Source organism: Erpetoichthys calabaricus, chromosome 5, assembly GCF_900747795.2.
Source record: "Erpetoichthys calabaricus chromosome 5, fErpCal1.3, whole genome shotgun sequence".
In the NCBI taxonomy this organism is placed as follows: domain Eukaryota; kingdom Metazoa; phylum Chordata; class Cladistia; order Polypteriformes; family Polypteridae; genus Erpetoichthys; species Erpetoichthys calabaricus.
This window is the reverse complement of record NC_041398.2, coordinates 24,837,371-24,854,191: the sequence shown is the minus strand read 5'-3', so window position 1 is coordinate 24,854,191 and position 16,821 is coordinate 24,837,371. Positions and strand designations below refer to the sequence as shown.

The 16,821-nt window shown below is 37.6% G+C and overlaps 1 protein-coding gene across 1 annotated transcript; it reads left to right on the top strand.

Annotated features, from left to right (window-relative positions):
* Positions 1–1,656: 1,656 nt before the first annotated feature.
* Positions 1,657–15,441, top strand: LOC114643583 (CD209 antigen-like protein E). Its single transcript, XM_028792148.2, has 7 exons — positions 1,657–1,792; positions 3,653–3,733; positions 3,822–3,920; positions 5,241–5,423; positions 9,816–9,967; positions 13,743–13,867; positions 14,998–15,441. The coding sequence occupies exons 1-7, from the start codon at positions 1,690–1,692 to the stop codon at positions 15,188–15,190; spliced, it is 936 nt and encodes a 311-aa protein (XP_028647981.1). The 5' UTR covers positions 1,657–1,689; the 3' UTR covers positions 15,191–15,441.
* The last annotated feature ends 1,380 nt before the right edge of the window (positions 15,442–16,821 follow it).

The following is a 16,821-nucleotide window of genomic DNA, read 5'->3' as shown; positions in this document are numbered from 1 at the left end:
TGACCCTTCATATCCTATTAGGAGGTGAGACCCTGGGGTCAACTGATGGGCCATGCACAAATTAAAGTTATTTTGATCATTTTTATTGGGAATCCCATTGATTTGTTTTTTATGATGAGGCTGTAATTTTTTGCAGAAAATATGGCCCAGAAAATGGTCTAGAAATGAGTGATTCCTGGATCTGGAGAACGAAAAATATGGAGGAGCCTGAAAAAGCTCAATATCTTACATAACTAGACTTCAAGACACATTGAATGGCATATCATTGTGAAGAACTAATTTCTCTCAGGTTTACTAAAGCTTAACACTAGACATTTACACTGGCAGTGATAATTATTGTCTTATTAACAATATGTTTACTTTCCACTTTTGTCTTTTGGTAAAGGTCACATGAGAAATATGCTTCACTTCTTCAGTCCCCGCAGTTTGGTACTCATTTTCTTATATTGGTCTTTGAATTAAAAAGTTTAATAACCACTGATCTATTGAATTAAAATTATTAAGGGGTTTGCAAAATTACATATAAACTGGTCCACAACTTATATGTGGTTGAAAAAGTGGTCCTTGGGAGGAAAAATGTTGGAAACTACTGGCCTAGAAGATAAGAAGATTGCATTAACCCCAACCCCTACATCCCTTACATTGTCTTCCTGTATTACAATGTCTTATATTTATAAGTAGCATTGGTTTAACACTGTGCACTTTTATACATTAAATACATTTCCCAAATGTTTTTCCATTTCTGAAAACTGTCCAGGTCTTTGTCTGATTTATAATAGCAACAACATGAAGCATCTCATATGTGCTTCACATTTCATCTGTGGAATATAAAGTACACAAATTAGTACAGGTTGACCATCAATTTTCCTGCACCCTTAGATCCTGAGGCTTTTTGACTTACCAATTTTGTCAGCTTAAAACAGGTCATTCAGCAATAATGGCAAAAATGAACTGTAGAAGATTTAATTTAAAAAATGACAAAAATGTATTACATACCGTACTTACAAGGTTTTTGAATCTTTCTTATCTTTTTAAACATTTCACCCAGGTGAAAATATTTCATGTGTTTTGATCTCTCTTTGCATCAAATAAAAATTCATTAATTCCTATTTTGTCACAAAGAAATATTCCTCTAATAATTCGACTAAATCACCAAATATCTCAATTAATTTGTTAATAGCCTTTCAGTTTTATCCATCGCTGCCACATATGTCACCTGCAGTGTTTATATTAGAGTTTGAAACAAATTTCAGAGTCCGTAAGGTCATGCACAGGTGTTTTGTCATCGGTAATCATCCACTCATATAGGATTTTTAATAATGATTACTTGCTGTATCTTTGAAAGCAGGTCCTGTAACGCTTTTGCAAATGCAGGCAAATCATGAACAATCACAGCACTCTGTCTCATCTCTTAATTTTGTCCAAATTAAAAGAATTTCCGAACCTTCTACTGTTGCTCAACCATCTATAAGACTGAATTTTATTGAGTTTTGTGAGTAATATGTATTTCATTTGGATATAGTTTTACTTTAAATTGCCATTCACAGCAAGTAATATAATTTCCTCTACCAAGACTGGGATTGAGAAATAACTTCCCCTGTGATCATATGGCTTTGGTAAAGACTTCCGGTGCTCTTTAAAAGAAAGACCATTCATTCAGCACACTCATTTTTTTGGCAGCATCAAGCAATGGATAACGAAAACCTTTACAAGTCATTGGAGAAGCCAACTGAAGATATTTACACAGCACTAGCGCAAATCTTGGACAGAAAAAGAAATAAGGGGGCAAAAGGTAGGTCTTCAGATACTTAGTCAATAATATGGGCATTAGTAACCTAGCATACCATCAGAATGATCAGATTATATTTAGGTTATGTACATAATAAAGAAGAATATTATAATGACATTGTGGCCCAGTCCATTGTCTAACTGAAAAAATCAAATATAGTATTTGAATCAGTTAATAAAATAAGCTGTCAATAAATAATCTTGAAGGACTATAAAAGTATAACAGCTTAAACTTTGGGCAGATCCAAATGACCCTTTGCATATATAACTGGCTTTTGGATCATGGTGTGTAAATTCTCTGGTGGGAAAGAAGTCGAACCTTGAAAATACTGGTGATGGGTAGAAAGCTTGAAAATACTGGTGATGGGTAGGTAGAAAGATAGATACTTTAAATTATGACTCACATCTACACACAACATTTGCTTTTATTCTACACAGCAGATGAACCTAGTCACAGACCTCCAGCTAGCTGTTGCACAGCTGGAATTTGTACCAGTGAATGAGATATGATATGATTTTATTTATCTGGACTTTCAGAAATCATTTGATAAGGTGCCACATAAAAGGCAGCAGCACTACCACTGCACCACTATGCCACCCAGTATTACGCATAGTAAGTAAAAATGTTAGCTTTGAATACACAATGGGAGGACTGAAAAACGAGATTGCACCTTATGAAAAGAATTTAGGAGTCATACTGGACTCTATGCTATCAACTTTCAGACAGTGTTCGGAAGCACATTAAAACGGCAAACAGAATGTCAGGATATACAGTATAGCACCCTGACGTGTGGAGTACAAGTCCAATTAGGTTCTGCTCAAGCTTTATAATACACTTGTGAAACATCATCTGGAGTACTTTATGAAGTTTTGGTCTCTAGGCTACAAAAATGACATAGCAGCACTAGAAAATGTCCAGAGAAGAGAGACTAGGTGGATTCCAGGACTACAGGGGATGAGTTATGATGAAAGATTAAAAGATCTGAGCCTTTTCTGTTTAAGCAAAAGAAGATTAAGAGGTAACATGTTGGAAGTGTTTAAAGTTATAAAGGGAATTAGTCCAGTGGATCAAGACTGTTATTTTAAAATAAGTGCATCAAGAACATGGTTGGAATATTGTTATGGGTAAATGTCACACAAACATTAGGAAGTTTTTCTTTGCACAGAGAATCACAGACACTTGGAATAAGCTACCAAGTAGCGTGGTAGACAGTTGAACTTTAGGGACTTTCAAAACTTGACTTGATGTTTTATTAGAAGAATTAAGTGGATAGGACTGGTGAGCTTTGTTTGTCTGAAATTTCGTCTTCTTGTCTAGATTGTTCAAATGTTCTAATGAGAGAAGCACTTCACTGTCTCTGTTAGGTGCAGAGTGGAAAACTTTGGTTTCGCATATACTGTATTGTGTTTGTTTTAATTGGGAACATTGAAATCATACATTTCAGGGGCTTTCTAACCCAAATAATTAATTTTTATATATGTTTTTGTTAGGTGGTGTCCTTGTAATGTTATTCATTATTTGCAAAATTGAGCACTGCATCAGTGTAGTGGTCAGGCATTTTCTTTTGCTCCTTGATACTAACCATTCTGTTTTTTTTAAATCTATTTAATATATTTGACTGGTTTTGTTTTGGGGTTTATGTATTTTGGATTATGAATTGTGGATTTAAGTCTCTTTATTTTGTCTACAATTTGATCTTCACTTAGTATAAAGTGTTGCATAACTGATAATTACACCTTCACTGAACTGAAAGAAACTGTCCAAAGAAAAGACTCTCTCATCTATTGAATTGTAGTATTAGTTGACATTCCAGTTTCATGTGTTGAAAAAATGTTAATCAGTTTTTGATTTATTTCTTCAAAGCACATATTAATAGAGTTAAGAGGGACCCCAGTAGCCCTTCACACTTGGAGGAATGTAGAGACACTGAGACAGTCATAAGAGGTAAGATCATTTTGATTGAAATGACTGTAAAGTATGGTTCAGCATCAATGCCAACTCTCTTTTTCCATTCCAAACTTGTCTCCACCAGAGTCTCCCTCTAAAACAATTTGGAAAGGCATTCTACTGAAACTTCTTTTTTTTGTGTGTGGTGCACTTGTGGCTACCTTCATCTTCCTAGTTCTTTACTGTAAGTAACTTCAGCTTACTCATCAAGTCTTTTGCTGGGGCTTATTTGTAGTACTAAACTTAGATTTAAATTATTTTGACATATGGTGGTGTTAAAGCTGATGAAGAAATTACTCAGAGTAATAACAAATAACATTAGTATTTATGTTTAATAAGCCTATATATGGTGAACATATAACTAAAAGTAATATTTAAAATACACCCAAATCCTAGAGAAGATAAGAAAACACAGAATGCAAACACAGCTAATCCAGAGAGTAAGTGAATTTAGCTGAAGGGAATCTCCTGTTCCGTGTCTAGCTTTAAAAGACAGTTATCTGTCTTAGGACTGGAGAGAAAACATTAAAATAAGGAATATCCAGTAACTGATGTATGTTATATTAGTGATTTAACACAATTTATTTAGAATTCAGACATATTTGAAGTATTTACAAATTATATAGTATGTGCAAGTGAAAACTGCATTGCATTTTTGTGCAAATAGAATTCTGGTAAATTCGATAGTGGTGACCCAAAAGGTGATCTAAAATAACTCCTTAACTAATTAGACACTGTAAAAGGCGCTATATAGCGCCCGACCCGGCACAGACTCAGGCAGAGGCACGTACTTAAATAAAACGCTCTTTATTATTTCTTCAGCCGTGGGGCACGCCTTCCCCGTGTCCCACAGGCCCAACACAGTCCCAAATACACTCACAATTACTCTATAAACAACAATCCTTCTATCCACCTCAGCACCACCACTCCTCCTCCTCCTCCTCCTCAGGCTTAGTCCTCCTCCTCCCGACTCTGGCTCTCCCGAGTGGTGGTGGCTGGCCTTTTTTATACCCCACCCGGAAGCGTTCCAGATGCTTGATTACCTGGTCCTAATTGACTTTCCGGGTGGGGCTGACGAGTTGACCAGGTGGGCTGGAAAGTCCATGCAGCTCCCCCTGGCGGCCATCCAAGCCCCCAACCAGGCTGTAGAGGACTCCATCTCCCATGGAGCCCTGCGCCAGGTTGGGGAATCATCGTCCACCAGGGAGGCTGCCACCAAGCGTCCCGGGGGAGGTACTGAGCTGCCAATGGTGGCTCCCCCGGAACAGATGCAGCAGGGGCGTCCCTGCCGGGCATGGGACCCGGCTGTCCTTCACAACACACTTTCTGTCCATTTCAAGGTGATTCATGGTAGCTATGTACTCTACTTGGTCCTTTTTACTTCACTAGGCAGTGGGCTCCCTGTAAAATGTATAGGAGGACGTGACTTCCTCTTTCCTTGACTATTACAGTACTCCTCATTGATATCTGTAGTTGATTATAGTACAATACTCTTTTCCTTTAGATCTCACTGCCTTCAAGCAGACATACAACAATGATAAACTTCAGAAAAATGAGTCCTTCACTAAGAAAGAACTAAAGCAGCTACAATCTCAGTTGGAAGAACTGCAACAGAGAAATAATGAGCTTTTGTCAAAACTAGAAGCCCTTGATGAACAATGTCCTATAACAAATAATTATACTCAAAGTAAGTGAGCTCTGCAAGCAGACCGAGTCTAATTCTTTTCCTTATGTATAGAAATCTGTATATTATTGGTAGATTTACAAGCCTATAGTACTGGACTGACAGCACCACCTTCAGAGATAATAATGAGGCAAGCTGTCTTTTCTACATATTCTTTTATTCATTCAGCTAGGTCACTTGTCTGTCACATTCATGATGAAGTGGCAAACATATGACCTAGAGTATAAGTATGATCATGGGTGGGGAAGAGTGAAGAATTTGTGTTTTAATGCCTTTATTACCAGTTTGATCATTTTTTAACTTCTTATTTTTCTGGTTGTTTATAATTTGTATTATAATTCTGCAGACACCATTTTGTTTTTTTTATTTTTTGGCCTTGGTGTAGTCAACATTATTATGTCTTTCCTTACATTAATATGACCAAATTATAAATATTTTGATATGGGGTCACAGGCAAACTGAGTAAGAGACCCAACGTAAGCCAAGACCTTCACCAAACTGCCCAGGTAAGGCTACACCTCAGGCAAGCCAGTCCTCACATACTAATAGCAGGCTTCAGACTTAGTAGCCCCAAAATGGGAAGCTGGCTATGAAAATGTAATGAACGTGCCAAAATATATAAAAAATGCTTAACAATGGAGTGGTTAACCACAAACAACTGACTAGTAGAGACAATCTGAGAATTTACTGACAAAAATTGGAAAACAGCAAACAAAAAAGTCATAAAAAGGCCAAAAAGGATTTGTCTAAAAGGTAATCTGAGATGAACAGGTCCCAATACACAATCCAAAATCAGTAACCCAAGAGCAAAAGCAAAAATTAAATTAACCAGAAAATTCAATTGAAAGCAACAATCATAAGAAGCTGTATAAACTCAATGATCCACTGCTGGGGCTCTCTGTCTGACCTCAATATAAAGGCCCAAGCATCTCCTTGGGTTCCACCTACAAAGCACAAGGAATGGCAGAACATTTAAAGTCACAGTACAACATAACAAAATAATAAACAAGCAAACCTAACACAAATTATATAAAAATGTAAGAAATAATAATTCAAGATTAACAAGGATAAGAACAAAGACGAAAATACTCAAAAGCCATGGAAGAAACCCTGGCTGAAACATAGCAGTTAAATGTCACTTTGCTGGGTGCTGGACACACTAATAGTAAGTAATATGATGTGTTATGCATCAAGCCCCACCCATTTTAGATGGCTGCACATAGTTTCAGATATTTAAGACTTGATTCACAACTATATAACAACTAGTTGAAGTTTGGGCTGTTTTGATTGAATTAGGACTTTTTTGCTATGTATTTTCTAATGACTTTGGTTTAGTGTTTTGGCTGTTGGTTTTGTTTAATGGAATTCTGACACCAGCCTATTTAAAGACTTTTTGCCAGCTACCTGGTTATTTTTCTTGCTCCCAGTTCCTCCAGAACACTTCCACTTCACAAGGTGAAGCTCTGTGGGAGACCGAGGCACCGCTGCAACCAAGGGGGTTGCCATTTAGCATCTCAGGGGAGGTAACGCTCTGGCCATACTTGCTACCCTGGTCCTCCCAGAGTGGAAGCGTCCCAGCTGGGCAAGAGCCTTGGCCGGATGCTACACTATACTTTTAATTTCATTGTTTGTGTTTGAGAGCTGTAGTAAGTTTTAAAATTCAGGTTATTACATTATTTAAATACGTTTTTAAAAGTTTTTTAATCTGCATGTTAACTGGTTGTCTCATATTTCTTAAATTTTCATGGCTACCTGTAAACTTGTGAGGAAATGTTGGAGGAGTGTTTTTGGAAGATAACAGTTTCTCTCAATACTGTATTGCTTTTGTAATTAATAAATACATAAAATATACTTTTGTGGCTTGTTTAGGACATTTACCAATAGTCAAAGGAGTATCGGCATGAGGGCTCCATTCTTTTTAATAGCTAGTAAACAAGTACACTACAGCTGGATTCTGGAGAGTTTTAGTAATAAGGCAAGAAAAAAAAGAAATTCAATTTACACAGAACACACCACTGAATGGCCATTGTTTTGCAGGACCAGAGAGACAAAATGCAGAAAACAACTTGTGGTGCAGAAAACCCTATTATAAGCTTGAAAACAGAAAGCTAAATGACAGAACTGCATGCACCTTGCTTTAGTTTACTTCACTTCTGATTCTGTATAGTCAACACGAGTGGCTACCTAATTTAACTAACTGTGAAGACAGCAGTAAACCACACAGTGTTGAACAATAAGTTAAAAACTAACAATATTAAACAAAGCAAACAAGATTACAAAAACTGAAAAATTCACATGCATTAATAAGAAAAAGTGTTTCAAATAAATTAGTACTTGAATGTATCAAAGACAATGTCTGATATTCCCAAAAGGATGAAAAAACTAACCAAACTAGCTGAGAAAAACAATTAGTCTACATACACCCTGTAAAGTCATGAGTGGCTGGGCAGGAAATAATGGTGAATGAGCAAGCAAACAATGCAAAATGAAGACACAAACAAAGCAAATTGTAAAAATCATAAAAGCAGCTCAAAATGACCTTAACTGACTACAGTAGTTCATGTTCACTGCTTCACTTGTAATGGTTGCAAGTTTCAGAGTAACTATTAGCATAAGATAATCTGAAAATAAACCATACAGTTTGTATGGGTATGTTGTTATTTTAGGGTAGAAATTATTAGAGCTAGATATGTTGGTAAAGACAGACTCACCCTGATGAACCAGATAGAGTTTTAAAATCATCATGGAGAGATTGTAGCACTATCTTCTACTTTTCAAGTGTTGTGAAAGTTACCTTTAAAAATGACATGCCAATTTCAGTTAGCTCTTAAGGACATAAAGACAAATGAGTAAGCACAAAAGTATGGGGAAACAGAAGCTCTGATGGCAGCAATAGAGCTATCACAAATATTATGAAGAAGATCCCTTTTACATTAACAAGTTACATTCTATTGTTTCTTTGCTTATTCTCAACATTTTCTTTCTGTTTTTGACTGATTTCAGTTACATATATAATCATATATATTATATACTTTTACTCTCTCTCTCTCTCTCTCTCTCTCTCTCTCTCTCTCTCTCTCTCTATATATATATATATATATATATATATATATATATATATATATATATATATATATACATATATATATATATATATATAATTATTGAATAATTGGGAGTGCGGAGTGGTGGCTCTGAGGCTAAGAATCTGCGCTGGTATACCAAAGGATGCCAGTTCAATTCCATGTCACTGCCAAAGGAGATTCTACTCTGCTGGGCCCTTGAGAAAGGCCCTTAACCTTCAATTGCTCCAGGGGCATTGTACAAATGGTTGACCCTGCACTCTGACCCCAAGGGGTATGTGAAAACTAACAAATTCCTAATATGAGAAATTGTATAAGGTAGAATAAAAAAAAAATATTTTTCTTATATAGCACCTTACTAAAACCCAATTAATAATCCAAATTAATTAATTATAAAACATTTAGATGGAAAGAATTAGTTAATTGAGATCTAGACTAGGTCTAGAACTATTTCTAACCATGACTGAAGAAGCATATTTCAGTTATTTAGGTTTAAAATGTCTTTTTAGTTGTGGACTCTGCCCAGGAAACCACTCCCTTATGCTCTATCATTATTTTGTTAATTAATACTAATATTTTGTAAATTAATATTTAATGTCACTCTGCAAAGTGTATAAATTGTCAATTAATGTTCATTATTATTGAATAATATTAATTAAAATATATTCAACATAAAAAATATTGGACCTACTAGCATCTTCCATTTGCAAATTCAGTGACATCTCTTTAGAGACTTCCTTTTTGAGCTCTAGAACAGCTTGGATATTTTTCACAAATAAAATACTCCAAGGGTGGCACGGTGGCGCAGTGGGTAGTGCTGCTGCCTCGCAGTTGGGAGACCTGGGGACCTGGGTTCGCTTCCCGGGTCCTCCCTGCGTGGAGTTTGCATGTTCTCCCTGTGTGGGTTTGCTCCGGTTTCCTCCCACAGTCCAAAGACATGCAGGTTAGGTGGATTGGCGATTCTAAATTGGCCCTAGTGTGTGTTTGTGTGTGTCCTGCGGTGGGTTGGCACCCTGCCTGGGATTGGTTCCTGCCCTGTGTTGGCTGGGATTGGCTCCAGCAGACCCCCGTGACCCTGTAGTTAGGAATATAGCAGGTTGGAAAATGGATGGATGGAAAATACTCCAATGTTTTTGGGTTTTATTTTGCTTGCACACCTACCTGTCACTTAGTGTAATGCAGTGGCTGTTTGTGATGAGAGTTTGATACCAATTGTTTATTTGAATAACCAATCTGAGAGCTTGTTGGGCAAACTCTTGACCATGAGATAATTTCTCCAAATTTGTTTTAATTCTCTTTTTCTTGTTCACAGGCAGGATTTGTTCTGGGTGTCCAGCAGGGTGGGTGTTGTTCAATTCTAAGTGTTACTTCTTCTCTACTGATAAAATGGACTGGTATTTGAGTGATGCGGACTGCAACTCATTGGGAGGGCACCTGGTAATTATTGAAAGCTATGAGGAGCAGGTAAATTATTTGCCTTTATGAGTTTCACAAAAGGGGCCTACTAGGAAAAATAGAGGAGAGGGTGAGGCAGTGTATGACTTTGTAAAGTGGGTATTCCATTCCTGTGACTGTCTATGGAATAGTAGGTGTCATGATGCTTATATCTGGTTGACACAGCAATGACTTTCTCATGCCTCCCTAAAGCCACATGCTCTTTCTATCAGCAACAAGATACCTTCTTTATAATTAAAAACATGCATATTCTTTATTTAAGTTCATTCACAAGTTAATTCTTAAAGTACCTATTGCAGCTGTCATGACAATCTATCTGTATATTGTGATGGGTGGCCAGCAGAATGGAAGGACCAGGGGACACTAGAAGGCAACCCTCCTTGTCGGCTGTGGCACCACAGATTCCCACAGGGCATGCTAGGACTTGGAGTCTAGTACAGCCCTGTTGGGTTCTGTGGGGGCCACCAGGGGGAGCTACAGAGCCCTAAAGTGAACTTCCACCACACTTGGGAGTGATTCCAGGTAATACTAATGAGGCACCTGGAACACTCCCAGGAACTGCATAAAAGGAGCTGCCTCACTCCATTCGAGTCAGGAGGTGGAGGACAAAGATTTCTGTGACAGGAGTGGAGGCAGTAGAGAAAGAGACGAAGAGAGAAAGAAAAAGAAAGAAGGAGAAAGAAGGGACTGAGCATTGTGTGCTTATACTTTTGTACTGTGCCCTGTAGTGGGGAGCGAAGAAAAAGCGCCGCCCCGCATAAATAAAACTTCTGCTGGATAGCATTTGTGTCTGCCTGTCTGTGTTGGGTAGGGTGGCTGGTACGCACCCTTGGTGGTTAACAATAGATAGATAGATAGACAGATAGATAGATACTTTATTAATCCCAAAGGGAAATTCACATACTCCAGCAGCAGCATACTGATACAAAAACAATATTAAATTAAAGAGTAATAAAAATGCAGGTAAAAACAGACAATAACTTTATATAATGTTAACGTTTACCCCCCCGGGTGGAATTGAAGAGTGGCAAAGTTCGGGGGAGGAATGATCTCCTCAGTCTGTCAGTGGAGTAGGACAGTGACAGCAGTCTGTCGCTGAAGCTGCTCTTCTGTCTGGAGATGATACTGTTTAGTGGATGCATTGGATTCTCCATAATTGATAGGAGCCTTTTGAGCGACTGTCGCTCTGCCACGGATGTCAAACTGTCCAGCTCCGTGCCTACAATAGAGCCTGCTTTCCTAACCAGTTTGTCCAGGTGTGAGGCGTCCTTCTTCTTAATGCTGCCACCCAGCACACCACGGCATAGAAGAGGGCACTCACCACAACCGTCTGATAGAACATCTGCAGCATCTTATTGCAGATGTTGAAGGACACCAGTCTTCTAAGGAAGTATAGCCGGCTCTGTCCTTTCTTACATAGAGCATCAGTATTGGCAGTCCAGTCCAATTTATCATCCAGCTGCACTCCCAGGTATTTATAGGTCTGTACCCTCTGCACACAGTCACCTCTGATGATCACGTGGTCCAGGAGGGGTCTGGGCCTTCTAAAATCCACCACCAGCTCCTTGGTTCTGCTAGTGTTCAAGTGTAGGTGGTTTAAGTCGCACCATTTAACAAAGTCCTTGATGAGGTTCCTATACTCCTCCTCCTGCCCACTCATGATGCAGCCCATGATAGCAGTGTCGTCAGCGAACGTTTGTGCATGGCAGGACTCTGAGGTGTATTGGAAGTCCGATGTATATAGGCTGAACAGGACCGGAGAAAGTACAGTCCCCTGTGGCACTCCTGTGTTGCTGACCACAATGTCAGACCTGCAGTTCCCGAGACGCACATACAATATCTTTGTGTCTGCCTTTCTGTGTCGGGTAGGGTGGCTGGTGCGCACCATTGGCGGTTAACAATATCTATCTTGTTTCCCAGTGTATCGATATCTTTGATAATGGGTATACTTGTTTTTTAAGAAACTTTACCTGAATAGTTTAATTTCCATTGTGATATCTCAAATAATGCACACATTTTTGAAATCTGAAAAACTTCTATACAAAATATAAAATATTTTCTAAATCGTTAATCTTAAACCAAAGAAACATTCTGTGTAAACTCAATAACTGAATAATTTACAGTTTCAAATTCACTTTTTTGTTTGTATATTTGCATAGTGATTTTTATTCACTTCATAGTCGCTCACTTACAGCAAAACAGATCCCCAGTACCAGTAGAAGTTTTTGAAACACCAGTAGACTATACATACCTCCGACAACACTCATTTTAGCTGATTTCGTAGAACAGTTTCAAGACAGTTCTGTTAAAGGCTTACTTAACTTGTTTCATTTCTCCATCAAGTATCATCAGGTTTGGTGATATAGTCATATTACATGTAGTACTGTCAGAAAACTGTATGCCAGTGTTCTATTTGTAAACTAATCTAACAGTTCATGCTTGTAGAAGAGAGACTATTTCCTAACTGGCTTACATAGTAGGGTGTTATACCATGTTAGCCATTATGGATGCAATGAAAAGTGAAGCAAAATTACACCTTTATTAACTGAACAGATTAGATTATACTGTTTGGAGAAGGTTGATCAAGCACATTAACCCCACATAGAAATGGGAAAAGATGATGGGGCAGAAGAAGAAGAAGAAGGGGTTGTCCACTTGAACTCAGATTTTAACTAAATGATATTAACAGCAAAAAATTATATCAGTTTTTTTTGATAAAATAAACAAAAGGTAAAAATGCTCCAACTTTTACAACAGTTACATCTGAATGTTTTGCAATTGGCATCTTTTGTAATTTGTATTCATTTTGCAGTTATTATTAAGGATCATATGAAATTGTTCAGTTTTAGATCAGAACAAATTCTACGGCACTCTAAAATCATCTGTCTGATGAAAATTACCGTATATACTCGCATTTAAGTTCTCCCGCAGATAAGTTGGGGCTTGATTTTACCGTATAATTTCTGGTATTTTAAAATATTGGTCGTATAAGTCAAATGTGGAAAACTCACGCTATCCAAGAGATTATGATATGCTAACACCCACCTGAGGGAGTATAACCATGGAGCAGACTGCCTTTTTTTCTATGTATTGTGCCTACATGACCACACGGTAATACCCAAACTATTCCGAAGCGACGTTTGCACTGTTTTGTGTTTTTTGTATCTCACACCCTCATACACCTTTATTGTAAGAGCATCTCTTATCTACGATGGAGTGTTTGATCCGAAGAAAATATGAAACTGATTTTAAATTAAAAGTCGCTGAAGTGGCGAAAGAAATTGGTAACTGTGCTGCTCAATGAAATTTGATGTGTCTGAGAAACTGGTGCAAGATTGGAGGAAGCAAGAAAATGTTAAAAAAAAATAATTAAGTGTTGTATTTTTGAACGGGCATATAAGTCGGGGTCTGATTTTATGAATGATTTTTTGGGTTTCAAAACCCGACTTATATGCAAGTGTATATGGTATAAATGTCACATAATGATGGGAGGATTTTCATTCACAGCAAAATGGACAGGTTTGTGTTAATTTCATTTTATATAACAGCAATGTTTATAAAGCTTTAAATGGTCAATTTCAAAATTTAAGTATAAAACGAGAAATTTTGCTCTGTAAGAAACGTAAAAGAAGAGTGTTACTAAAGTCAAAGGTCTGAAAATATTTTAAGTTTTACATTTGAAGCACAGAAATATTACTGTTTTGTCCCTTATCCAGTTATATACCAATGTATGCAAAATATAATTTTGCTACTGTCTATTCATATGAATTTTATTTTTCTACAGCAATTTTTAAAAAATGAGATTACCAAACGAGGCCATGGGAAGTCCTACTGGATTGGGCTGACTGATTGTCAAACTGAAGGTCGCTTTTTCTGGGTAGATGGAAGTCCATTGGATTCACATAAAAGGTATCCAAACTTTAGAAAATCAACTAATTACTCTGAAGACTCTGTAAAGAAGATGTAAATTATTCATTTAACGAAGAGAATAAAAATAGAACATGTAATAATGCTTTGAAACATACTGTGTAACTTTCTAACTTCTTACTTAATGCTGTTGACACAGACACCTGTATGAAAATTTATAGTAAATAAGAAAGAGAAGGCGAAGGTGGTATCCAAGAATTACTCATGAGTTTCTTAAGGTTTCCAAACACTTTACCTCCAATGATGGCTTCTCTTCTTCTGACCCACTTTGCTTTTGGCTCTAATTTTCTCATTTGCCCCAGCTTTAAATCATCTTTATTTTATTCTTTTAATCTTCTTTGTCTAATCTGTTCACCTTCATTTTTAGGATCTTCTCAAATGCAATCTCACCCTCCATGGTTTCTCCTTCCCTTTGATTCCTTTGAGGGTGTTTTGGTGATCCAATCTCAATTTATAGCACTTCAAATTTGTAGGGTTCATTTTAATGCATTGTGGTGTCGCAGATAAGCCCCTTGTCCACCTCTTGGACCCTCAGGTACCACTCCAAACACGATGTAAAAGCACTATAACTATTTATTTTATTGTTATCATGTGCACAAAGCACCCTCCACTCCACACTACTCATAAATTCACAATCACTACAATAATCACAAATCCTCCTCGCCCAGACACTTCGCCACCCTACCTCCCAGCTCAGCTCAATGTACTGGGCTTCCCAGAGTCCTTTTATACACCCTGACCCGGAGGTGTTCCTGCCCAATCAGTCCACAGTTCCTTATTCCTTCCGAGTCAGGGTAAACAGTCCTTTTCTTCACCCCGGGAGCACGTCGTTTCTTCCCGTCACGTGACCATGATGTACTCCCGGGTTATAGGGCACATACGAGCCTACGAGCCCCCCCTACAGCGACGCCTGGTGGCCCCCAAGGTATCCAGCAGGGCTGCGTATAAAAACTACATAGTCCATGAGGCCCTGCTGGAACTCGGGGAATGTTCACGCTGTTGGGAGAGCTCCTCCTGGCGGCCTGGGGGTGAGAGCCGGAATCGAAAGCCGGCAATCCACCACAGTGGATACTTAGCAGAGTTAACGTTTAAGACTACCTCTTCTCTTTCAGCTTCTGGGACACAGACAACAATGGAGGAATTCAACCAGATAACTGGAAAAATAATGGACTTTCACCAAAAGGAGAAGACTGTGTGCATCTACAGATACTTCCTTACTCTAGCGGCTGGCATGATGGCTTTTGTGAAAGGCAAGAAAAAAGGATCTGTGAAGCAGCTACACAGACAATAACACTTAACATGTAAACAAAGAATAGAAAAAAATTGAATAAAATTACTTCTTAGGTTGGTGGACACTTCTTAAGTGACTGCAAAGGAACCAGTTTATACAAAGAGTGGGATTTATTTGTCAGATTTTAATACATTTTAGATGTTCACATGTACCTCTCCATTGAAATAAGCTGCATCCTCTCTTTGCCCATCCAGATGCCAAGTATTTGCTTTTCCATTTCCTTGGATCTTTCAATAAAAGTCTTAAAATATCTGCTGTACGGAAGCATTCATTTCAAATTACACCTTTTATGGAGATTGTGATAGTGAGTGACGAAACTCATAGTACATTATCATTCAATCTCAGTTAAAGTTAAAAAAAGAAATGTTATAGTGGTGTTGTGAAGACTGGCGGAGTGAGAGGGACATTAGGGGATTTGTGGGGTAGCAAATCAAAATGGTTAAGTAAAGATCATTTAAAGTTCCTGCCACTACATGACTTTTCCAATGATTTTCCATTGTAGCTTTTCATTTTCATGGACAGTCATGGTATGTACTCATGAATGCTAGTGGTGTAGTGTGACTCAATAATAATGATTTGTGACTAGCTATGACATAATCAGAAAGGTTTTGGTAGAAATCGTGGGGTGGACGTTTGTGTGTCCAACAGTTGACAATCTGTGAATTTGAAAGCAAAAGTTGATGCCCAATTAAATCTACCAGAAGAAGAAGAAGGGAGAAGAGTAATTCAAGTTCTGAAAAATAACAACAATCTGTCATTTCTACAAAATTTGACACTGTTTTGAGAATTTGTGATGGACTATTGTAATCTCTCATCCATTGCAATTCTCTGCCATGTAATATGATATCCTCAAGGCAGCGAGATTCAGCAACTGCAGTCATTAAATGTGACATGCTTTCCAAGTCACATGTTGGCTTAGAGTAATTACAATTTTACTTTCCTACTATCATTGTTTCAAAAACTTCAATTTTGTTTTTTAGATAATAGCATGACTAAAATGAACTTAAACATAATGGAATGAGGTATAAATTACCAGGAACACATTACATGATTAGAGCAACAGGTGACGCTCTTGAGATGATCAGCTCAGCATTCAACCTGATGTACCATTAAAACTGATTACTAGGACCCTGGACTTGGGACTTACACCCACTCTCTCATATAAAGTTACAGCCAGGGTTTTTTTCCATAATTTTTGATTATTTTCCTTTTTCTGTGCCTTCCTTGTTTATTTTTAATTATTATTTTTCTTATGTTTATTGTAATTATATATTTTTGTTAATATTAAAGATTATCTATGTATTAAGCTCCTATGTTTTTTTGTAGTCAAGGTTCAAAATTTTATTCAGTCATCTCTATACAAGAAAACACCCTCATACACCTTTATCGTAAGAGCATCCGTTACATCCGATGGAGAGTTCGATCAGAAGAAAATATGAAACTCGTTTTAAATTAAACGATGTTAAAGTAGCGAAAGAATTCAAGGTGTCTGAGAAACTGATCTGAGATTGGAGGAGGAGGCATGAACATGTTAAAAAAATGAACGGGCGTATAAGTCGGGGTCTGATTTTATGATCAATTTTTTGGGTTTCAAGACCCAACTTATACATGAGTATATATACGGTACTTCTAGCAGTTTGATAAC

What these genes read in the sequence shown, in the direction of transcription:
- LOC114643583 (XM_028792148.2), top strand. Translation starts at nt 1,690, where the DNA reads ATGGATAACGAAAACCTTTACAAGTCATTGGAGAAGCCAACTGAAGAT. An exon ending in AAGAAATAAGGGGGCAAAAG is followed by an intron (nt 1,793 to 3,652) that starts GTAGGTCTTCAG and finishes ATTTCTTCAAAG; the next exon opens with CACATATTAATAGAGTTAAG. An exon ending in AACAAATAATTATACTCAAA is followed by an intron (nt 5,424 to 9,815) that starts GTAAGTGAGCTC and finishes TCTTGTTCACAG; the next exon opens with GCAGGATTTGTTCTGGGTGT.